The following is a 25743-nucleotide window of genomic DNA, read 5'->3' as shown; positions in this document are numbered from 1 at the left end:
CACTTTGAAAAAAAACCTTGGCACAAACAGTACCAGCCCTATGTCGTACCACCTGACACAGCACAGATGTGTTCTTGGCCAAGTCTAAAGAGGAGCTGAGGGGTACTCTCCCTGAGGCTATCTGAAGGCAGCATGTTGAGAAAAGAACATTAGGCTGGAGATGTCTCTTACTGAGATGTGTGCAGGGGAAGGGCGGAAGGCTGATGACGGGGAATGATGTTGTAGGAGGCTGTAGGGGATGTGAGGCCTGAGGAACTCTTTTTTTTTTTTTTTTTTAAGAGACAGGGTTTCTTTGTGTAACAGCCCTGGTTGTCCTGGAATTCGCTTTGCAGATCAGGCTAGTCTCGAACTCACAGAGATCCACCTGCCTTTGTCTCTCAAGTACTTGGGAGTAAAGGTGTGTATCACCACTACCTGGCTAAGAACTAATATTTTGCTCAAGACTTCATTTGGCTTCTGCTGAAAAGAAGCTGGGAGGCTGTCACTTTAAAAATAAATGTGACTGGAAGGCTAGACCAAACAGAGCCCCAGAAGCAAACACACAAAGTTTGCAGATGGAACAACTGCATTTATGTGTCAGTCTGGGAAATACTCACAGGTGAGGCTGCAGAACCTATGTTGTCAGTGACTGCCAGGGTTCAGGAGAAGGGGCAGAGGAGGCCGGTCCACCCCCCTCCGCCTCCAGACCTTGGGCCTTCACAGTCCACCTGGTAGTGGCACATGGATCTATTAGCGTCTAAGACTCACAACTGTATGGTCCCAATTCAGCTTCACAATTTATTTTAATTTTCAGGCCCCTCTGTGTGTTAGGCAAGTGCTCTGAACAACTGAGCTACCCCCAGCCCTGCAATTTGTAATGTAAGAAAACAATTGTTTTGTGAAGAAGTAAACCTTTTGAATGTTTACTGGAGTTTAGGCATGTCATTTTTTTGTTTTCATTGTTGTTACTTTGAGACCCAATCTCTCTATGTTGCCCTGCTGTAAATCTTTATGTAGACCAGGCTGGCCTTGAAACTCACAGAGGTCCCCCTGACTCTGCCTCCCAGTGCTGGAAATAAAGGCGTATGCCACAAAAAGAAAAAAAAAAGAGATAAATGCGTATCAACCATAAAAAAAATGTGACTGTTAATTCTTAGAAGCCACAAATGTCTTGGGCCTCTCCCTCTCCAGGTTCATGACAGGAAAGCTCCCTATTCTTGGTACAACTAGAGCTGGATGTGAATTTAAGTAGACAATAATCATCAACGGTTGGCTTAGTGATGCACGTCTGCAATACCATCACTTGGGATTATTTTAAGGCACTTTAGCCGGTCTGCAGACAACAGATCCCCTATGCTAGAAAGAGAACAAGACAAGGGTCAGAAAGCCAGGTATTCTGGGCTCATTCCTGCACGGACCCTACTAGATATCCTCGTGGTCAACTGCATTTGCTTCAGTTGATAACTTACTCTGGGAGTGCCAGCCTTGGCTATGTAGTAAGACCAGTTGCCAGAAAATAAAAGATCACCTAAGAAGTGCTTTTGGTGTGGCACCTGAAATAATTGAAAAAGTGGAAGGTTATGGGCTAGAGAGATGGCTCAGCAGGTAAGAGCTCTCTGGCTGTTATTCCAGGGGACCTAGGTTCCATTCCCAGTACCCATGTGGCCACTAACAACTGTCTGAATTCTGTTCCAGGGGATCTAATGCCTCTTCTTGCCTCTTCTGGGCACTGCATGCACATGGTGTACACACACACACACACACACACACACACACACACACACACACCACACAGGTAAAACACCCCCCCCCCACCCCGCAAAAAAGTGGAAAGTTAAATGATGAAGGGGTACCTACAGCCTCCTCCTCTCACTACTCACCTTGGTCTCGGAGGTTTTCAGAAGCTTCATAACCTCCCCTTCCCGGGCATAATCCAAGGGTGTGTGTCCCATCTCATTCCTCTGAAGGGGATTGGCTCCTGGCAGGAGAAAAAGGATAAATGCTCAGAGGCTATACGAATAATTAGCAGGTCTTCAGTATTCACAGGTGGTTTGGGAGCCTCAATTTCAAAACTTAGGAGCTTACAGAATGACACAAAACATATTAAGTTACTCTGGAAGGAGAGAATATGTGGCCCTCCCTGATGGAGGTCAAGATATTAGGGCCTTCATATATATGTATATGCAGCTAAACATGCTAACAAAACTCAGCAAATAAATTCACTAAAATGTTCACATTTTCCAATATAACTGCATATAAAGGAACAAAGCCATTCACAAAAGCCATATAAACGGGTTCCTTTCTAAAACAGAATAGACCAAATAGGAATTTAAAAGCCTTGTTCTGCTTCTTTTCTCTTTAATATTATCTTATTTTTCTCATTTGAGACAGAGTCTCCTTCTGTAGCCCTGGCATTTGCCTCAAACTCAAAGCAAGCCTCCCATCTCAGCCTCCTAAATGGAGGGATTACAGGTGTGACTCACCACACCCAACCCTTCTCTTTTCTGCCAGCCAGAGTCAGCCAAGTCCTCTGGACTGTGGCTCTGTCTTGCTAGCTGATGAGAGTGTGTACGTTCTGATGACTGGAGGACAAAGGTTAGCTAGCCAAGAACCACATGACTTCCTTCTAAGTGCTGGCACAGGGCAGCCAGTATATGGCATGTACTTAGCCAGGCTTTGAATGAGAGACTCCTCAGCGCTGCCGACTCTTCTTCCACAGCCCAGTTCTGGGTGACTCTCTTCCGGACTCTACCCAATGCCAGCTATCCTGCTTTTGTTTTTGTTTTTTGAGAAAGGATTTCTCTGTGTAACAGCCCTGTATAACAGTAAGGCTGTCCTGGAACTCGCTCTGTAGACCAGGCTGGCCTTGAACTCACAGAGATCTGCCTGGCTCTGCTTCCCAAGTGCTGGGATTAAAGGCCTGTGCCACCAATGCCTGGCATGCCCCCTCTTATTTTAAACACTGCTGGGAATAGGGTATCACACATGTGATGTGCTCTAACACTGAGCTACCATAGGCCCCTAAAATGCTGGTGCCTGGTACATGAAGAGACCAGGAGAGGGTATCTGGTCCCCTGCAACCACTCTGTGGATGGTAGGAATAAACCCAGGTACTCCGGAAGAGCAGTCAATGCTCCTAACTGCTGAGCCATCTCTCTGGCCACAAACCTATTGTGTTAAAGTGTAGTGTTTGGTGTTTAGTCTTAGGTTGTAACCATCACTACTATCTAATTTACCCCTCTCCAGGAAGAAACCCCATACCCACTACAAAACAACAAAACCGAACAAAACCCTTCCACAAAGGTTGACTCTTTCTTTTTATGGGTATTTCATATGGCTGGAATGCACGACATGTGGCCATCACTGTGTGGCTTCTTTCATAGCACATGTTTTCAAGGTTCCTTCATGTGGTCGCATAGCTGAATAATTTTCTGTTCTGTGACATCACATTTTCTTATCTACTAGCTGGACATATGAGCTATTTCCTCCTTTCGTCTGTTTGGAACATTCATAAATCGTTGAAGTCTCCGTTGTTAGCTTTGTTTTCCTGAGGTAGTAGTGTCTTACTATAGAGCCCAAGCAAATCTTAAACTCAAGATTTAGTTTCCTGGTGCTTTACAGGAGTGGGGCACCAAGTGTCCACCCCCATTCACTCTCTCAAACTGGCCTTGATACGTAGCCAGACTCTGGTTGTATGTTTCCTGTCTTTTCAGTAGATGCCCTGGGGTGACAGTAACACCAGTCTACTGATCACTGCACTCATGCTTGACTCTGAACTTATTATGTGGGTTTTTTTTTTTTTTCCTTTTCATTTAATGTTTGAAACCTTGAGGAATTAAAATCACCAAGACACAGGCATGGAAAATGGACTCAAGTACAACCATTAGCCACAGGCCTACTGTTGTTGGAGAATATTATTTTAAGGTGTGTTACTTTTGTTTAACTCTGTGAAGCTGTGATACTTTGCCTGTCTAAGACACCTGATGGTCTAATAAAGAGCTGAACAGCCAATGTTGAGGAGGAGAAAGGACAAGTGGGGGCTGGCAGGCAGAAAATATATGGAAGGAGAAATCTGGGAGGAGAGAGATCAAGGAACGAGGAGGAGGAGAACATCAGGGGACAGACACTCAGCTACACAACCAGCAGTGGAGTAAGAAAGGAAGGTATACAAAAATAGAGAAAGGTAAAAGCCCAAAGGTAAAAACTAGATTGGATAATTTAAGTAAAGCTGGCTAGCAACAAGCCAAGCTAAGGCTGGACATTTATAAGTAAGAATAAGCCTCTGTGTGTGATTTTTTTTAGGAGCTGGGTGGTGGGCCCCCCAAAAGAGTAAAGAGTAAAAAACAAACAACATACTGTTCTGAGCCAGGAGTCCACCCTAGCCCTAGGTTTCTCTAACTCCAATTCCCCACACCCTCCGCAGAGTGGCAATGATGCCCTACTGCCAAAATCCCTCCAGTGCTCCTTCACCATCCACAGCACGAAGTATGGCCTCCTTAGTGAGGGGGGTGCCCAGCGAGGAGGGATCGTCCTATCTCCAGTAAGGTTCATATCTCCCCCATAGCCTGGCTGAACAGAGTGTGTGTGTTTATCAGCACTACTAAGTTTCCAGTCTTTTAAGAACTCAGAGGCTCACCCAGAGCCTCATTCTTTCTTTAAGATCAGCTGGCACTTTCTGGGCACTGCACACCAGCGGTGCTGTGTGCAGGATGGGGACTGGCAGGGCTAACGAGCAGTTTTTCTTCAAGATTTACTTTAATTGTATGTGTTTGTGTACAGGTGCTCACGGAGGTCAGAGGCATAGGAGCTGGAGTTATGAATGTTGTGAGCTGCCTGATGTGTCTGCTGGAATTGAAAGCAACACTCTTAACCCATGACCTCTCTTCAGCCCCTCACCCCCATACTTATTTTGTTTTTGGTTTTAGGGAGGAACTGGCCTTAAGCTCACTATATAGCCCACTCTATCCTCGAACTTGATGAGCTCTCCTGCCTTGTTATCCTGAGTGCTGGGAATCTTTTTTTTTTTTTTTTTTTAAATCCCTCCTTACTGTTCTGTGGTAACTGGTAATCTGTCCACTGACTCCTTTGGGTTTTTAAGGCCTCTTTTCAAATACTCCCCTCAATCCTGTGACCAGTCTTTCTGTCTCTTTTGCAGACGTCTTTTCCCGTTTTTAGGAACAGGTGTCCCTCTGAGTTTGAGTCTAGTACAAACTTAGCTCTCCAAGAGCTTTATGGGGACATGATGAGCTCATGACGGTAACACAGGCTGAGGTTGGCCACTGTGCTGAAGGTCAGGCAGATAGACAAGAACCACAGAGTTCAAGAAGGATCAGAGCATTTGGGATGCATTCTCTTGGCACAGCCCCGCTTTCTGGGTGCTGGGCCCTGGGGTCCAAGGAGCCAGCGTCAGGCAGCATCCTCCTCATTCCCAATGCACAGCTGGGCCAGGGGCCTCTAAGGAGTAATGGAGAGGCCTCTCCTTTCTCTGACCAGGAGGGGAGTCCTGCCATGAGATATGTGCTCTGTGGAGTGGGGTTAGCTCTCCAGAGGAGAGGAACTAGGAAGGGAGGAGGAATGGGCACAGGGGAGGAGGAGAGAGGGTGAGATCAGCTGCCTCAGACAAGCGCTGTCAGTGATCTCTATTTGCTTACAGAATGAAAAATGTGTGCCATAAACACTGGCCACAGAGTAATCTCTAGCAGGAGTCATGTGACTTCTCATGAAGCACGGGGTGGGGACAGGTAGGACATCTTTGCACCTGGGCCAGCCAGCACAGGGGCTCCCTCTCATAGCAGTGCTGGGCCTTGGCTCCAGTCCAGAAGACTCTCAGGTCAGGCTACTCGCCAGGGGAAACCAGCCAGGTTCTCCAAGGTTCTAGAGCCTCAGGGCAGCACATCTGCCCACTTTAGGAAGGCTGAGGCAGGGCACCTGGATAATGTCCGTCTAATATTACTCCCCAGACTCACACCCTCCCTCTGACTTGACTAATTGCTCTAATAATTGATAGAACCTGACTTCCACCACTGATCGATTTCACCTTCACGACCAACGGCCACACACCATTACACTCCAATAAATAACCACGCTGGGCCTCACCCGGTTGCCCTCTCCGGGGGCATCAGGATGGCCCGTGCCCTGGCCTGACCTCCCCTTGCCTCCCACCCAGGGCCCCTCCAGGCCAAGCAGCTGGCCTAGAGGGCCAGGCCTCTGGGAGCAAGTGAGAGGGCTGAAAGGAGGTGGGAACACTAATCGCAGGCCATCCGTCACCTCCCACTGGCTGTCTGGGGCTGGGGCAAACACCTGGAGCACCCTAGGCAGTGTGGTGCAGGACCCCTCCTTCCTCTCCTGCTCCAGATTAGTTGTCCCAGCTTATAATATTTGATAAATAGCAGCCTGGCTTCCTGGCAGTGCGGATGCGGCTGCGCCTGCCCGCTACAGCTGTGGAAGGTCACTCATTGGGGAAATATGTTTCTGTCAGTGGTATTGAAAAAAGTTTAGTGGAGTGACAGGCCTCAATTTTTCAAATTTTATTAACTCCATCCTCTTAACCATTTGTCTTGAATTCCTTCAGATTCTGGGGGATCTGTCAATAAGGACTGGGCCCAGAAAGTAGGGTAGAGGTAGTTGGGTGGGCAAGAAGCTGGTGCTGGTTGGTGCTGCTATGGCTGGCTGAGATCTCTTCACCCAGTAGGTGAAGGGAGTGGAAGGGGTGTTGGTGAGAGACGCCTGGCTCACTGGTGCCTGGGGACCGACTGCTCTTCTCGGGTCAGCGTCTGCCTGTGACCTGACAATCACCCAGGCTCCAATTGGGAAAGCACCTCATATGAGTCTTCCAACTCCCAAGAGGTCACTTGTCACCTCTCTCTACTGCATCTGGAATAGGTAGTCCCCTGGCTCCACTGACTCCATCTTTTAAGACTCAGTCTGTCTTCTTCAGGAAGGCCTCCTTACTCCCTCCCATAGGCTGTTTGGACTGGAGCAGAACTCAGCAGAGCCTGCATACCATCTTCTATACTCCCATAGCCTTCTGTCTGTCTTCCTGCAAGAATTCCATTCAAGGCTATCACTATATACTGTCACTGCCTTGCTATACGTCAGTGCAGGGCCCAGCACAGATGCTTACTCATATTTGCCACAAAAACCTGTCTTCTCCTCAGGAGCTCTCTTTTGAGGCCGAGAGACATGACAGTTGTTCTGTCTGCTGGAAAAGCCTTCTTACAGCAAGTGTGTGGTCATGGCCTCCTTCCTGTAAGAAAGAGCCCCTGACTCTGCTGGTCCCAGATGCCTCTCCATCTGTCGTGAGGAGGAGGAGCACTTTGCTCCTGGCTGGGAGCAGGCGGGTGAGGAGTACCACCTGCTGGCCAGGCACTTCTCCACTGTTCTCGATGCTGTCCTGCCTACCTCTATGGTTTTATGAGGGACAGAGTTTGAATACGGCTGAAAAAAGATTACAGTGATCTGTGTAAAAGCTTTCTCATCACGTTTACCTCTGCTCCTCTGCTCCCTTCGTCCTGACTTTCATGATTCTGGTAGTCTCTTTTCTATCTGCAGTGTGAGGTTTTGGTGAGCATCACAAGTGTCCCTCCATGATTAGAGGTTCCCATGTAGACTAGTATTTTGGGTAGTAAGCATTTGGAAAGATGGTGGGACAAGCTGTGTGCCTCCCCTGCCAGCACAATCATTCTGGCATGAGATCTGTGTAGTTCCTTCAGCCCAGAGCCCTGCTCCTTGTCCTCGTGACTACCTAGATCCCACATTCTTCAGGGACAGTGGTCAGGAATCTCCCCTCTGGGCTCTTGTTCTCCTCATTCCCTTTTCTGGTCATGGCCTGCCATACTTCAGCTGTCATAGCTAGTCTCCATAACTCCTGAGGCCAGACACTGACCAACTCTTCTCGCATTCCCAGAGGCAGCCATCTAAGGCTCACTGACAGTGACAAAGGAAACAAACACAGCAGAAGGAGCAAGAGAGTCTCCTGAGGCCTCATCTGGAGTGTCTCCCATGTTCCACATACTAACCACTGCTCAACACGTGCACACATTAGACAGATACTCTTACAGACGTGCCACGCCCTAACCAAGAACAGTTATAAGGCATGTATCCCAGGCCGCATCTTCTGCTGACTACACCCATGGATTTAATTCTTGGCAATTGGGTGAAGGAAGCAGGGGAGGTATTGTTTTCTTCTACTTTACAGATTGCCTGGGTCTGGTAGAAGAGTAAGAGCAGGGACACAGGCTAACACTTGCTGGGTACACAGTCTTTACATACTGTGCCTGAATAATTCATCACATGAAGAGAAAACAGGCTCAGAGTTGAAATAATTTGCCCGTGGTCATAGAGCAAACAGTGAAGCTAAGATTTAAAACAGGGGTTCATTCTCTTTCATAAATATTTGAAATGTTACATCTTTTTTTTTTAAAGAAGCTTGCTTTGTTCCCCCATCCCATCTCAAAGTGCCACCAAAGGCCTGATTACTCAAAAAGACATCAAGACCATCTCCCCACTCCCTGGTCCCTTCTCTTCCAGTGCTTAGATGTTCTAGTGCCAAGCAAGACAGAGGAGTTTCCCACCATGGGCTGGGGACAGACATGGCTGGAGAAAGGGCAGGACAAAGCAGTCCCTTTCTTTCCATCCAGGGTTCCTGGTCTGGGGCAAAGGGAACGGTGAGCCTTAGTCACTCAACTTCCTAGACAGCACCCAGAGACCTTACCTCGGATGGACAGCGGGAGGGGCTCCACTGCCTTCGGGAGTTTGGGGGACAGAAAGCTACCACTCAGACACTCCATCAAGACAGACAGGCCAAGGACTGGCACATAGTGAAAGCAGTAGCTTCATCTTCTAACAGAACCAGACTGAAGGGGGACAGACAAGAGAAACCGACATGTTGGATGGAGGAGTGAGGAGATGGATTGGTCCCCTCTCATCATGCACCATGATCTGGGGAGCTGGGAAACCACAGCCGGGAGGAGCTGAGGACAAACTTAGTACTTGGCTCGGCAGGTTACGGTATCTGCCACCAAGACTGATGACCTGAGTTTGAGCCCAGGGATTTCTATGATGAAGGATCTGTCCTTCACATGCATGCTGTGACATGTACATGCATGTACACACATTTGTGTGTACACACACATACAGAGCAAATAAATAAACTTGGTGAAATGAACAGCCTTTGAGTCCTTTCCTTTTTTGAGTCCTTAAGGCACTCACCTCACCATACACTTTCCACAGAATGCCTCATCCCCAGAACCAAACATACTAGTAAAGGGTGCTTGGTGAGCCTCTAGAAAGACAGGTGGGTGACTGTTGGGCTACTGATGGTCCGTGTTAATCATGAGACCAGCCTCTTCCTGTGTCAGGACTACCTGTGCGCTCAGTCAGGCAGTTAGAGACATTTGATGGGATGTCTCAGTGGGGTCACAATGAAGAAGCTGGATGTCAGCCAGCCATTGAGAGACAACCAGACCGGGGATAGGGTAAAAGGTAGATCAGAAGAGTTCCAGCGACAGTAAGTGGGTTGGGTCCTGTTCAGCATGTTTGTTTCTGCTGTGGATATCATTAAACCTGTAGACGTAATTAGGGTGGGAAGGGCACCCAACACGCCCAACAGAAGATTGTCACTAAGAGGTAAAGTATACAGGAGGAGCCACAGGCTCTGGAGGAGACAGAGCAGAGAGGTTGTCCTGGGAAATACAACGGGTGTAGGAAAGGGTTTAGAAGCCAAGTGAGAAAAATGGCTCAAGGAACTGGTTGGTAGTTTGGGCTGGAGAAAAAAAATAGTTCAGGAGACCAAGCCTGCCACCATGCAGAACTGGGAGGTTACTAGTAAGACCCTTGGATGCACTCCATGGCTGACTTGCTAAGCATCAGAAAGTTTGAAGGGAGAATGTGGCACAGCCAAGTTCTCCAGCACCAGAAGTGCTCATGTACTGAATGGACAGCTACTTGGTAAGTGCACTACTGAAATGTCATTTATAGTTTTTTTTTAAAAAGATTTTATTTTATATGAATGGGTATTTTGTTTGCATGTATGTCTGTGCACTACTTGTGTGCCTGGTGCCTATGAAGGCCAGAAGAGATGTCAGATCCTCTGGAAATGGAGTTGCACATGGTTGTGAGCCACCATGTGGGTGCTGGAACTCAAACCCTGGCCCTCTGCAAGAGCAACAAATGATCTTAACTAGTGAGCCATCTTGCCAGTCAGCCCCCTATTTTTCAGTATTAACTGCTAATTTCTTTATATATTTACTAATTCATTTAAAGATACTTTCTGAGAGTCCTTCACTCGTCTGTCAGTGTGCTAGGTCTGAGGGATACAAAGTGAGTAAGAAGATGCTGTTTCTGCTCCTACGGAGCTCCTGATCCTGCAGGGAAGAGGGGACACACCTATCTCCAACAGTAGCATGAGCCTTGACAGCAAGACTCAGTACAAGGGAAGTCTAGCTTCAGTTCAGGTTAGTCAAAGAGTTCTGGTGGAAATTCTTACACATTTGGCTGCCAAATTCCCCATGTAGCTTAATCAGGACCAGATCACTCACTGAAACTCACCACACCAACTGTGGGAACAGAAGCACACGGTGAAACAGAATTTGTGGATTTTTGTACTTGATGCTTTGCTCTTACAGGCTGAGTTGTGGTCTTTGGCCGGGACTTGTTTATGTACCTACAGCTTGTCTTACAAGTGGCTGTGGTGTCAGGGTGAAGTGATTTAGCCAGCAGGGCTACCCAACTCTCCATTTCTTACCCACCCTATGGGGACTGCTTCAGCACAGACATAAACACACTCCTGCCGTTACCTTATTGCACTCGTCACATGGGGAGGCTAGAAGGCTTGATTCAGGGATATGATTGGATTTTAAATCCCAGTCTCACAGGATTTTAATTACTGGTCTGGGGCAGCAGGGCTAGGCGCTGGCTGCCTTTGGATGGAGGAGGTCGATACACCAGTCCACAACATATTGAGCCACAATGCCTGCAGACTCTATTGCTCTATTTAATCATCTTTTGCAAAATTTACAGTGGAACAGGAGGGATCAATACGGAATTTATCACATTCTCTTGTAAATATGAGCCAGGAAAGAGTTCCAGGCAGTTTGTTACTGAGTGGGAGGGAACATGTCTGTGTACAGCTGGGCATTAGGAGATGAGACAAAATCCATACTTCTTGGCATAAGCTACAGACACTCAGCCAAGTGTCTCTTAAACCTCAAGGCAAGTGCAATGGGAAGAACACTGATCCATTCAACTAACCAATCAGCCAACCAACATTCCAGGACTCACTTTACCCTGTAGTGTTGACTGTGGAATTTGGCTCGTGAGAACATAAGCAAAATATAATACAATGATGCTGTCATTTATGAGAGTGAACCTGTGCAAGTTCCCAAGCAGTCTGGTACCCTTCTTACACACATGGGAAATGCAGATGATAAGAGTCTGTACCTTGTGGTTAGTCATTAGAAGAGATAAAAGCCTTGGCATGTAGGGAGGTTTCAATGGGTGACGGCTACTGTTAGGCTTCCTCTAACTGTCATTACTAAGCAGTCCTTCCTGCAGCAGGTGCCACCTATGCATATGCACGGACCCGGGTGAGCAGGGAGCTGGTTACCCTCCCTTCACAGCAGACACAAGGGGGGCAGAATCTGTGGAGCCAAGAGAAGGGGTGCAGGAGGGATGCAGAGAGGGGTCTGTTTTTAAAATCTTTAACTGAAATAAATCTGTACATTTTAAGCTTTCTCACATTGCTGTGGGGAGAGGGTGAGAAGTGAGCCTCCTCATATAAGCGGACCAGGGGATGCCTGAGAGACATGGAGGGAGCCGCTCTTGAAGGTTAAGCAGACGTGTAGAGCTGGAGACGTAGGGAAGGGCTCCTCACAGGGAAGTGAGGGAGGAGGCTTGGAGAGGGAAGACTGCTAGGGCACAAGTGATTTAGCAGGCTCTTGAAGACAGCTCCTGTCCAGTTCCCAGACACTGTCCTGTGGCCCAGCAGGACTGCTCCCGGCCTCAAAGCAAACCATCGCCTTGCATCTTTGCGAGAGTGGCAGAAGACTCGCGTGGATTGCAGAGTACAAGGATGCAGGGTGAGGCATCTGGGTTGACCTTGAACACTGGAAATTGCTGGAGGTTTTAGAGCAGGGGAACAGAGTTTTGCAGGGCAGAGGCTGGGTTGAAGGAGATCCTAAGGGAAGGTAGGGCAACAATGAGGCTGCTATAGTGCTATAGGCTCTAAAAAGCAAGAACTAAGGGTGGGTGGGGACACAGGAAAGAGACCTGAATGCTTTCCTTACAATGCTTTCCTGTTGAAGCTGGTAGATGGTGACAATGTCATTCACCAAGCATATAGTGTGGAAGACAGTGTGAGAAGAGCAGGTTTGGACCTACCACATATCAGTTGTTTACAGAATATTAATATCAGCAGAGCTACTGGCAACATGAAAATGCCTTGTTTGTTCTAAGGAAAACATGCAGGCCAGTGTGGACAGCAGAGGAGGGGAAAAACCAAAGGAATGAGCACCCAAACACATGGCACATGTACAGCCAGCCAAGCAAAAGGCAAGTCTCTTGCCTCAGACCCCAGCTCTCTGCAGATAATGCTTTGAATAGCATGTGATGGCACTGGGGGCCAGAAGCTCAGCTCATTTTTTTTTTTTTTTTTTTTGGACAAGTTTTGTGAAATTATGGGTTTTGGGGTTGGGGATTTAGCTCAGTGGTGGAGCGTTTGCCTAGCAAGCGTAAGGCCCTGGGTTCGATCCTCAGCTTAAAAAAATTATGGGTTTCAGACTAGCCTTATTCCTCCTCTTCCCTGTAATCTAGCACATTACACTCAAAGATGTCAACATGCTCTGGATAAAGCAGAGCTTGGAGCAGACTATATAAGAGCCTGGGCCCCTAGGCTTTGTTAGCCTTGACTCCCCTCCCCATCTTGCAAATAACAGCTGAGCCTGAGGAAGCCAAGCTTAGGTCTAGGCTAAATTCAGCAGTTGTAATTATACTGCTGGAGTTTGTGGCAGAGCCAGTCTGCAGGAGGAGGCATCTTTTGTTTATGCACTAAAACCACATCATCTTTAAACATGCTAACCGCATGTCTGCTTTCATCTAACAACATTGGAGGAGGCTGAGGAAGGGCACACAATGCCCACACATCTGGCTAATTCAGTTAGAAGGCCAATCAATCTTGATGGGTTGTCTATAAAACACTGCTCACCCCAAAGGGCTGAGCTGACCAGATGTTGAAGCGTCTGCTGACCAATCCCAGCTGATGTCCACAGCAGTGGAAAGAAGGCTTCCACTCACAAGTCAGTTCCCCAAAGCTCAGTCCAGACTTCTTTAAAAAGAATGAGTTGTGGTGGCTTATGCCCATCATCTCAGCACTGGAAAGACTGAGGCAGGAGGACTGCTATAAATCTGACCCAGCCTAAGCTAGACATCAACACATCGTCTCAAAACAAAACAAAACAAAACACAAAAGCAATGAATGAGCCTCTAGATTCTAGAATAAGCTGCATTCTCAGACTTCTGCTCTGTACTTGAGGAAGACTTATTCATAGTTGACTTTGCAAACAAGTGCAGGAACATCGCAGTGGGATCTTCTTAACTGTACTTACCAGTGTGAAGAGTCACAAGTGTGGAAGAAGTGTCATTAATATGGTATCAAATGTCATAGGCTACGGGTCTGGGCAAAGGAACCATTTATCTGGTGCTTCTCAGCCTCCCATCAAGGCTGAAGGGATTACTCATCTTCCTCATAAAACTGCTGCTGTTTCCCAACATAGAGGCTGTAGCGAACAACTCCCCCAGTTGATGCTCCCTCCTCTACACCCAGCAGTTATCAGGAGGGTGGGGTGGGGGAGGAGTGAGGAGAGGGTGGAGAACAGGCACAGACACCGAGAGGACCACTCTGATGAACTCTTTGCCTGGGCCTGATTATTACGTGACAGTGCTTTCCCCCTAATGAGTTCTGAGGACTTTACCAAGTCTGTTCTAGAGCTGAGGCTGCAGAAAGAACCAGATTTGTGGCATCAAGTAAAGGTCAAATTAAAAATGATACATGGCACACACCTTTAATCCCAGAACTTGGGAGGCAGAGCCAGGTGGATTTCTGTGAGTTTGAGGCCAGCCTGGTCTACAGGGTTAGGGCCAGGACAGGCACCAAAACTACATAGAGAAACCCTGTTTCAAAAAAACAAAACCCAATCCAAAAAACAACAACCACCTCCCCCAACAACAAACAAAAAACCAAAAAAACCCCAAAACAATGATACTTTCTTCTGGCTTCCCTGGGCAGCTGCACACACACGGCACAAGCTCACCCAGACAAATAAAATCTTCAAACAAACAAACAAAAAAACCCTAGAGAACTGGGTATTGTGTATATCTATGATCCCAGCACTCAGAAGGCTGAAGCAGGTGGATTGCTATGAGTTTGAACTAATCTGGGTTTCAAAGTGAGTACCAGGCCAAGTGGGACAGCATGGCAAGACTCAAAAAACAAAAACAAAACAAAAATAACAAAGAGGAAAAGTAAAGACCAAAAGTCCTACAGAAAAAAATTCACAAAAGATACTTAAAATGATTCCCTATTTTAGGGGGGACAGGGTTTCTCTGTGTAGCCCTGGCTGTCCTGGAACTTACTCTGTAGACCAGCCTGGCCTTGAACTCACAGAGATCTGCCTGCCTCTGCCTCCAGAGTCCTGGGATTAAATGGGTGCCGCCGCCGCCGCCACCACCACCACCACCACTGCCTGGCCGAAATGGTTCTTAAAATATATGAAATGACGTTCCAATACATTTGTAATAAGAGAACCAAATGAAGTAACTAAGTAAGAAATACTATCTATCTCCCTTCTACTATGACAAAAGTCCCAAAGCTTGACCATCTTGGCGGGGCTGAAGGGGCACAGACACTCTTGTGTAAGACAAAGGTGAGTGGGAAGTCCTGTGGAGGAGAAACATCTAGTACATAAATAACCAAAAGACCTGTGCACATGTCCTCCTAATTAGGACTACCGTTTATAGGATTCTATGACAGACACAACACAGGCAGTAACATCAAGATACACAGCACATAGGTCATATATAGTTGCACTGTTATGATTACAGAATACTGAAAGTCACGTACGTGCATAGGCCAGGAGTGGAATACTGTGCAGCCATAAAATGGGAGACAGCAGATCTATATAAAATGTTGCCTGAGGAGCATGATTAAGTAAACAAAGCAAACTAAAAAAGAGTACATATAGTGTTTCTCTTATGCAGAAAGTAAGGCAAAGTAAGAAAACGTGAGTATTAGGACTGGGGAAATGCATCATCAGTAAAGTTGTTGTCTTGTAAGCATGGAGACCTGAGTTTGATCCCTTGGACCCAGGTAAAAATGGGAGCATGTGCTTGTGATCCTAGTGATGAAGGTGCAGGTGGCTCTGGAGGGAGATAGGAGGGTCTTTGGGACTTGCTGGTCAGCCAGTCTAGTCTAATTGGTGGGTTTCAGGTCCTTAAGATTTCCTCTTTCAAAGGAGCTGGATGGTGTCCAAGAGGAATCAATACCCAAGGTAGTCCTCTGGCTTCCACATGCAGGCATACACATAACCCTCACATGTGCACCTACCTGCGCGCGCGTGTGCGCGCACACACACACACACACACACACACACACACACACACACACACACACACACACACCTCCTGAGTACTGGGATTCCAGGCTTGTACCACCATACTTGGGTTATTGTACTGGGGATTGAGTCTTGTGCAAGCTGGATAAGAACTCTACCAATTAAGCTGCATCCCCAGCCTCCCTTTTGTAACTTTGACTTTTAGAAACAAGCCAATGCTCTACATATTTAAAAGGCAAACTTATGCCATTCGGTTAGGTAGGGAGGAAAAACCCTGCAACTGAATGCAAATTGAGAAATCAGCCCATTACATTTCAGAAGAATAACAGACACACCAAAGGGGAGACCATGAACTCAGACAGCTTTGGATGATAAGCCATCCTGGAGTAGGAGGGAGAACTGCAAGTGGCCCTGAGCTAAGCTCTTGTAGCAGCCTGACTTTCTACAGCAGGATGGGCAGAGGAACCTGGAGACTCTGTGCTGTACTGTATGACTGAGCTAACAGCCAGTGTTCTCAGAACAGAGGAGAGGCATGTAACAATGAAATGTGTGAAGAACACACCTCTGTAGGAATCAACTGAAGCAGGAGTCACTACTGTTACACACTATGCATATGCACAAGTGAACATTCATATTCATGTAGACATGTATGCACTTGTCTAAAATGTAAATAACTGGGGCTGAGGAGATGGCTCAGTCTGTAAAGTACCTTCCAGGTAAGCAAGAGGACCTAAGTTCGGATCCTTAGCCCCCATGTAAAAGCAGGACACAGTAGCACATTTGTAACCCCAGGGCTGGGGGACAGGAACAAGGAGATCCCTTAAGCTTGCTGGCCGGTCAATCTAGGCAATTAGTGAGCTCCAGGTTCAACAAGAGATCCTGTTTCAAACAGTAAGGTGGCAAATGAATGTGGAAAACACCTAATGTCCACCTTTGGCCTCTACACATGTACACACACTCATACATTCTCCCCAACCCCCCAATAGAAACCTGAAAATGTTGGCCATTAACAGAAAGTACAAGAAGTGTACCCAAGCCTTCTTCTTCCTTGCTGTCTGTAGGTAGCTGCCATTTCCTATGTGGAGTCATGGCTGCACTCTGACCTCTGATGAAGCCCAAGAACATTAAAAACAAAAACAACAACAACAAAAACAACAAACAAACAAACAAACAAAAAAACAAAGAAAGTCATCTGGCACTAGTTGGATGTGTCACTGGGGATGAGCCTTGAGGTTTCAAAAAGGCCAAGCCCTTCCCAGTGAGCTCACTGTCTTGTGCTGTACACAAAGATGTGGTGCTCTCTCAGCTACTGCTTCAGCACCATGCCTGTGTATCTGCTGCCGTGTTCCCTACCATGATGGTCATGGATTCTAATCTTCTGCAACCATGAGCCCCAAGTTGAACATTTTCTTTTATAAGATACCTTGGTCATGGTGTTTTGTCGAAGTAACAGAAAGGTAACGAGGTCCATGAGGTCAAGGAGCTGGAAGTACTGCTGAGCAATAGATCTTTACTATGCTGACATTACTACATTTCCTCCTAGAACTGCAGAGGCATAGTAGGAAGAGTTATACAGCTGCCATTAGAGTCACCAATCCCAAAACCACCAGGCTGAGCAGAGAAGGAAGAGATGGCTCGCAGACATGTTTTATTTTTTGTTTAAGTAAAATCACAAAAACTGCAAAAAGGAGGGAGAAGAAAAGAAGCTCAGTACTAGATTTTAGTCTCTAAGACAACTGCTCACTAAAAATCCCAGTCAAGGTAGAAATAAGGTGGGCACGAGATGAGCCTGAACTGTCCTGCTAATGCTCAAAGAATAAAAACAAATATGGTGGGGCACACTTTTAATCTCAGCACTTGGCAGGCAGAGGCAGGAGAACCTTAAGTCAAGGGCAGCCTGGTCTACATTGCAAGTTCCAGGACAGTCAGGGCTCCGTAGAGAGACCCGTCTCCTCACCCCAAAAACAAAACAAACAAAAGAGCCAAAACAAACAACAAGGAAGGAAGGAAGGAAGGAAGGAAGGAAGGAAGGAAGGAAGGAAGGAAGGAAAGCAGGCAGGCTGAATGCTACTCTGGAAAATCGGACAGTTTTAGCACTAATATAATTAAGGACAGTGATGAATTACAGGCATTAAAACAGTATGTAGATATATGGGGGAAGGGGTTTTGCATACCACAGAAGGCCACGTGCCAACTGGTCACTGTGGGTGATGCTGGGTTAGAAAATATGGAAAACATCTGTCTTGAAGTGTTGCATAAAGACTGGTTCTGGCAAGAAGCTCAGGAATGTCAGGTTCTGGGGGAAAGTCTGATGAACAAGGGTATTGCTTGGGAATAAAAGTGTCTGTGCTGATTAAATACAAGGAGGAAAAAGAAGAAATACAACAGAGAGACTGGATAATACTTGGGTTGGAGCTGGGGTGGGAGCTAAGACTTTGATCACTGAAAACTTCTGATATTTGTGCTATGTGCAAATATTAACTCTTCAAAAATAAGAATAAAAACAAAGCATACATAAAATATCTCTGAGACTGTTTTAGGCAGAGTATGCCCACAAAGATGTTCCCAAGTCCTGCGAGCCTGTGACTATGTCCTGGAGACAAGAATGGGCACGAAGGCTACAGACACACTTCAGGTTGCTTAGAGTTGCCTGAGATGCCTTGTTATCCAGGCTGGCCTACCACAACCACAGGGTCTTTGTAAAGGAGGGCGGGGGAAAAGAAGGAATGTTAGGTGATGAAATAAGAAAGGAACTCAATGGGTCATTGATATCTGGGGATGGATGGGCTCCAGAGTGTGGAATGAAGGCCTCTATAAGCCGGATAGGGTGGGAGAACAGGCTCTTTGCTAGTCTCCAAAAAGGAAGGCATCTCTGAAGACACCTTGATTTTACCCTAGTGAGACCTATTTCAGATGTATTCCCTAAACTGCATGGTAACACACTTGTGGTTTTCTTCCACAGTGGGGGGATCATAAGAAAAGTTACAAGGACTGCCCTGAGGAGGACCAGAGATGTGGTCCTTTCCCACTATGTATCCTCCTTTGATACCCTCCTTTCCTAAAGTGCTGTAGGAAACTTTACATTGTACCTTTTTAAAAATGCAAATCATGCCAGGCGGTGGTGGCCCACGCCTGTAATCCCAGCACTTGGGAGGCAGAGGCAGGTGGATCTCTGTGAGTTTGAGGCCAGCCTGGTCTACAGAGCTACAGAGAAACCCTGTCTTGAAAAACCGATTTAAAAAAAAAAAAAAAGCAAACCATTATGGTCACACACACACACACACACACACACACACACACACACACACACACACACACACGACAATCACTTCCAAATTATTTTGACTACAAATTTATCCTGGTTGTTTCATTCCAAAGGCCTTCCTTCCGCACTCAAGTCTCCCTAAGAGCCCAGTGGGTGGCCATTTTCCTGTAATCTCTACATGGCATGCAGGTTCAGGGCTTGTTTTGTTTCTACTTTATGGAGTAGCTTTGTCTTTTTCTTTTGCCTGCTTGAATCCTGGGAGGCCTGCACCTGCAGTTCCAGCTAATCCTCAATGCCTGCTTTAAGGCCAGTACATGTCTTCCACAACCTTGTGCCCAGTTATCATGAAGGAAGACAAGAGGAGGGCCTGCATCTCCTCTTTTATTCCCTGTATTGCCTGTGCCCATTTACAAATTAATTTAGTCAAGAAATTTTTATTGTCATGTGCTAAGAGCAGGTAAAATGCTGGGAACATAAGCAACCACGTCCATACTCTGCCCTTTTGAGAGGATGGTTCAGAGGGAAAGAGATATTTTAGTTCTGAATAAGGGTGGTGAAGAAATTAGGCTGCTTGAAGAGCACACAGAGAAGTCTAAAACAGAGATGGTAGTGATCAGCTGCAGAACAAGAGTTAATAGCTGCTGGATAAATATGAAAACTTATATTTACATGTACTTGGGTAAGTCATAAGACAAATGCTCATCCAGAGTCACAAAGTATCATAATGGAATCACAGGCTAACTTTTAGCCTGGGTAAACTGATGCTATGTTAAAGGGAAGGACTCAGGTCAGATGGGTCAGTGTCAGAATGATATACGTGCCAGACCCCAATGCCTTGTCAGCACTTCCTATCACACAGGGATCCATTACTTCAAAGGGGGTCCCTGAAGGACCTCTTGGTGGCAAGCTCCCTTCTGTTATAATGAAAAGAATTCATTTCCAACACGCAGTTCAAAAGGGAGTGTGTGGCTCAAACTCACAGAGAACATCCTTGCTGGGTTCTTCCCAGGACACAGTCAGGCTTTTGTCCAGAGGAAAGAGCACAGGGATGCTAGAATCAAACTCCTTTTGGGAAGGGAATCTTAGTTCTGGCTCATCTCCAGTCTGCCCTTTTGCTGGTATTCTGTAGGCTCTGACCTTCAATTTGATACCCTCCCTTACTAAAGTCTTCCAGTTTAAGACACATACCCTAGAGGGGTATGAATAAGCTGGCAAAGCACAGCTGGCCTTGGGAGCTGTTTCCAGGTACAGTGCAGGTGGAGGACATGGAATGACCTGCCTAGCCAATGCTGACCTCTCCTTCACCCAGGGGAGCCCTGGTTTCCAGCTGCTACTGTTGGCGGTGATGAGCTCATGCCGGATGCCAGCCAGGCTCATCTGAGGACTGCTTGGAGCCCATTAAAGCCTTGATGAAATGCGGGTGCCTGGATGGCAGATGGTTCTGGAAAGCATGGTGACCAGACTCTTGTCTCCAGCTCAGCCAGTCACTGATTCCACAGGCCCTGGGGTACAGAAACACCTCATCCTGGGGATGAACAGGGGAAGCTTCATTCTGAGCTGGCTGAGTGCTGAAGGCAGGACTCAGGGTCATGGTGGTCCTACACTACATCTGATTCAAGATGTGGACTGCAATGGCAATACTATACAACAGTGATTCTCAACTTTGTGGTCACATATAAAATACCCTGAATATCAGATATTTACATTATAATTCATATCAGTAACAAAATCACAGTTATGAAGAAGCGATGAAATAATTTTATGGTTGGGGGTCACCACAACATGAGGAACTGTATCAAAGGGCCACAGCATTAGAAAGGTTGAGAACCACTGCCGTCAAACATCCCTACTTTCCAATGTCCCCGGATCCATGATGGCTGGTCCCTAAGGGTGGCTAATGGACATCTCTTCTCCACAGGGCTGTCTCAAGCTAGATGACAGGGTAGTATCTACATTTTAGATCTCAGCACACATGGATTTGCTCAGAAGACTTCCCTCAGCCCCCTGGACTAGATTAGGTTTCCATTATCCTCTCATAGTACCTTCTACTCTTCTGTAATAGTACTTCTATTATTAGCTAATAACTTAGTAATTATTTGTCTAATGTTTCTACTTGACAGACTTTAAGCTTTGCAAGGGATGGGGTATGCAATAAATATTTTTTAAGACAGTAAGATGAAATCAATCAGAACGCCATTAAGAGGAAGAGAATGTTTACAGTTAAATTTTTAACAGCATTCTTTAAAATTTTTTTATTTACGTGTGCATGTGTCTGTGTCACGTGTGTACAGGTGACTGTGAAGGCCAGAAGAGGATGTTGGATACCCTAGAGCTGGAGTTATAGGTAGTTATGAGCAGCCCAAACTAGGGGTGGGAATGAACTCAGGTCTTCGGCAAGAGAGCAAGGGCTCTTAGGTGGTAAGCCATTGTGTCCCCAGTCTCTCAACAGTGCTCCTGAAAAGGAGCTGACTTGTGTCACTGATGGGTCACCTCGTCTCCCATGCTAGCTGAGGAGCTGATCCAGTTCTCTTGGCTTTCTGATTTGCTTCTAGGCAACCAGTCACCCATCCAAGCCAGTATCGTTCAGTTTGGAACGGCATTGAGATGTTTTTCTTTTGTAACAGCTTTACTGAAATGTAATTTACATGCCATAAAGTTTGCCCATCTAAAGTATACAATTTAATGCTTTTTAGCATACAGACAGTATGCTAACCATCATCATAATCTACTTTAGAATATTTTCATGCAAACCTTATGCCCATTAGTAATCTCTCCCCACTACTTTCCCTAGACAACTGTTAGCACAAAGGTTTTGTATCTGTGCCAAGCAAAAAGAAACTTTTTTGTTATCAATATGATCTCTTCATTTTATAGATGAAACAGTGATGCCAGAGAGGTGCTATGATTACAAGGATGAGACAGCAGCAGAGCTGGGGCGGATCATAGTTCCCGATGCCTGCAGCCTCTGACCTGTCAGCTGTGCAGCATGATTATGTGTGTCCTGAACTGACTACTTGAGGGCAGAGTTATCTTATCTTCTGCTCATCTGTCTCCCCTCTCTGCCCAGAGGACCAGTACAGCAGTGGTGCTTAATGTGGGGTTCATGAACTAGTACCAGTCAGTGAGCCTCACTACTTGTCCTCTACAAGACACTTTCATAGTGATTTTCAGAGTCATTTCATGTCTATGGAAACAAATAAATATGGGCATGTAGTTGGCATTTCTTTTGAAAACATCCTTTTTTTCTAATAATTCATTTTGATTACACTTAAAAAAGTATTATTGTTTCTCAGAAAAATTTTGGCTAAAATCTAGTATAGAAGATAGTGGTTTATGGTAAACAGATTAAAACAGAGAAAATCTTTTGTAGATGTGTGAGATGCTCTATTTAGATGCACTCCTCCTTCCTGAGTCCCTTGCTTAGCTCCTTTTCTTGGGCTTACATCAGTGGGGCCCTTGGGGTTCTTCAGCTGCACTACCTATGGGCAATGTGCAGCCTTAGCCATCCCAAGAGAATGATCACTTCCAGTCTTCCTGCTCAAACCTACCTGCATGCCCTGCTAGCCATCTTGACTGGGAGCCATGAGGTTCCTTGTCAGTATCTATGAGTCACCTTCCTGATGCTCACTGTGGACTGTCTAAGAGAGATGGTTTCTGGGGCTGCAGGACTCCATGTGCTGGGAGGAAAGAGACAGATAATAATGACACAAACAGATTTGCAGGTGCCAAATTAAGTGCCATGAGGAGGGCAAAGTAGGGTGACAGGATAAAGAGGCATCGGAGCAACTTTTACTAGAGTAGCTTGGGAGGGTCCCTGAGAAGGGTCATTTGAGGTAAGGACTGAATGATGGGGTGGCCATCCTTTGGAGAAACTGGAAAGGGTCACAATTTGTCTGAGACACAACAAGGGCTAGTGTTTCTGCAGAAGGCTGACATAGAGGGACAGTAGTGACACGAGGCTGCACAGGTCTAGGTGACAAAGGGGCTTTGAAGGCTCTGGTAAGGTGTCTAGCCTTTACTGTTGCTTTAATGCTGGAGTCAAAGGTTTTTCCTAAGTAGGAAATTTTTTGTAGTTGTTTGTTTGGATTTTTTGTTTTTATTTTGTTATTCCAGACAAGGGTTCTCTGTGTAGCCCTGGCTGACCTGGAACTTGTTCTGCAGATCAGGCTGGCTTCGATCAGACACCCACCTGCCTCTGCCTCCTGTGTGCTGGGATTAAAGGCCTGTGCCACCATTGCCCAGCCGGGGCATGACATAGTTAAGGAAATCCCTTAGGCTGTGATTTGGTGGGAGGCTTGAGAGGGACAGGAGTAAACTGTGACAAGTCTTCTCAGGGAGGTCCGAGAGCGCGGTGGGCCAGGGACAATCGACAGTGCCGCCCACGGAGTGCAAGAGGAAAGGGCTCAGGAACGACTTCGGTTTTGCTTCTGAAAATCAAGGTGATATGGGACCGTGGAAGCCATGTTTAACACTGAGGTTAACAGCTGAGACTCAGGACACAAGAGAAGCTGAGGGGCAGATGACGGGTGGCAATCACTTGAGAATTTTAGTATTATAACATGCAAGAAGTAAGGCGAGCTCTAGAGGTAGCTATGGGGCCTTCTTTTTTCTTTTAAATGCATGAGATGAAGGCACAGTTTCACACCAATGAAAATGAGAATCTAGGGAAGGAGAAAGAAGTGATGCAGGAGAGGAAGGCATGAATGGGGGAGCAGAGTTCTTGAGAAAGTAGGAGGAAAGAAGGAGCAGAGCCCCTGAAGGGCAGGTCTTAGGAAACGCTTTCGTTATTGGAGGGAAGGCATTCTCAAAGAGGCATGGTGCAGGCGGGCAGGCGGGCAGGCAGGCGGGCAGGCGGAAATGGTGGCAGCAGGGAGGAAGTTCCCTTCTGACCACAGTCCGTCCTCTTTGTGAAACATGAGATGAGAGCAGCGTGGGAGTCCATGGGGGCGGAGAGGGGCTACAGATTTGAGGAGTGAAGAAAAGCTAAGAAGCTGTCTTGGTCTAGAATGAGCAAGTAATTTTACTCATGAAGTGCAGCGGGGCAGCTTGGCACTCCCCCATGATGTGAGATTTATGGTCCTATATGTGGAGGAGTTCAAGGTAGTGCAGGACTCACAGAGGAAAAAGCAAAAGGACAGAAGAGTGCAGCTCAGTGCAGTTTCAAGCTAGGGGCCTGGGGAGTCCCCGTCTGTCCTCGTCCAGTCACCCCACTGTCCTGAGATGAGCCACCATCCTGACTGCTTATACCACTGACCTAAGAACTCTGAGCATGGGCAAACAGTGAAGACATGTGACCCACACACGTTGGCAGAGCACAGGTCTATTCATTCCCACTGCTGTGAGAATTCCACAATTGATTCACCTATTTCAGAAGCAGACAGAAATTTGGAAACTTGCAAGAGGACCAGAAGTTCAAAGTCATCCTGGGCTATTATACAGAAAGTTCAGGCGAGCCTGGAACACATTAAGATCATGTCTCAAAAACCAACCAAACAAACAAAGAAACCTCCACAGAACCTGTTTCTTCTCTAAATTGCATGGTCTGCCACTGGAGGGAAAGCTGGACTTCCTTAGCACAAACCCTCCTTAAGCACTCTTGCTTCCCATTCTTGCCCTCTGACACCTGGGTCCTAGCTCTTCTACACTACCTGGATTCTATGAAGAGTAGATTCTGCTTCATCTTCCTGATTTTACACATGCCCCTTCTAGTCACCACCCTTGCCAACCTGGGGGCCATACATTCATCCTTTCAGACTTAGAGTAAATACCATCTCTTACACCAGGCTTTCCTTGCCTTATTGGAAACCTACAAAGTTGTTTTATGGCAGGATCTCATTGTACAGCCCAGACTGTCTTTGAACTCTACGTAGTCTTGCTGGTCTCACACTTACTACTCTACTGCCTCAGGCCTCCGGGTGTGTCTCACTACAACACCACACCTTTAACTGGCTGGCCTCAAACTCTGGATCCTCCTGCCTCTTCCTCCTCAGTGCTGGGACGATAGCTCTTCCACAATATGTAGCTTAAGATCTCTGTAATCCCACAGCACTTTCTCTAGATCTCCACTAACTCATAGTCATTGTTAAATGTCTGGTTTTCTAGTAAACTATTGAGTTCCTTAATGGCAACACTCAGGTCTGGATCATATTTATTGGCATGGTGCCTAGGTTGGGGCCTGTGACAGGCAAGGTGCTCAGTAAATGTGATGGCTAATTTTCACTATCATCTTGACTAGGCCACGAAGCCCCTAGTAAACTGCTAATGTATCCAGAGATGTGCCTGTGAGCGAGTGTCCAGACAGGATTAGCTAAGGGTGGAAGACTTGTTCTGAATGCGGGAATACCATCATGTATCTGGGGCCTGGAAGGAACAAAAGGTGGGGGGAGAAAGGTCACTAGCATAGTCTCTCTCCCTCCCCTGTCTCCCGTCCTTCCTACATGCTGCTTTGCCCACACTTCCTCCATGATGGTCTAAAACCTCTGAAACTGTGAGCAAAGTGACTCTCCTCTTTAATATGTACACTGGGCATTTTGTCACAGCAATACAAAGTTTGACTATGACAGCAAACGACTGATAAATGATAGAGGGGACTTGCCCAGAGGCTACCCAGAACACCAGGGCTGGGAAGGTCCTTGAGATCAGCTTGGTAGCCGTTCTATATTTTGGAGAGTGAGAAAGGGTTTGCACAAAGAAGAATTTGTGGCTGGCAGAACCAGAACTTCTGATCCTTCTCTGCACTGCTGGGTGTGAAGTTTCAACAGACAGCAGACAGCCCCAGGCAAAGAAAGCTGCTAGAGTAACATCTGCTGGTGTAGACAGATGGACAGACAGTGAAGTGGAACAAGAAAGGGAACACCGAGTTTTGGTCCTGATGATGGGCTGACAACAGGCTAC

At 46.6% G+C, this 25743-nt stretch overlaps 1 protein-coding gene across 1 annotated transcript in view; it reads right to left on the bottom strand.

Moving 5' to 3' along the window:
• The window catches only part of Clpb (caseinolytic mitochondrial matrix peptidase chaperone subunit B), a 124364-nt gene that overhangs the window by 32762 nt on the left and 65859 nt on the right, over positions 1–25743 (bottom strand). Inside the window, exon 6 of the mRNA XM_036188175.1 lies at positions 1860–1957. Within this exon, the coding sequence (XP_036044068.1) occupies positions 1860–1957 (98 nt within the window). The remainder of the gene's footprint in view (positions 1–1859; positions 1958–25743) is intronic.

This window comes from Onychomys torridus, chromosome 1, assembly GCF_903995425.1.
Source record: "Onychomys torridus chromosome 1, mOncTor1.1, whole genome shotgun sequence".
Lineage (NCBI taxonomy): Eukaryota > Metazoa > Chordata > Mammalia > Rodentia > Cricetidae > Onychomys > Onychomys torridus.
The sequence above is the reverse complement of the archived record's forward strand: the minus strand, read 5'-3'. Positions and strand labels throughout refer to the sequence as shown.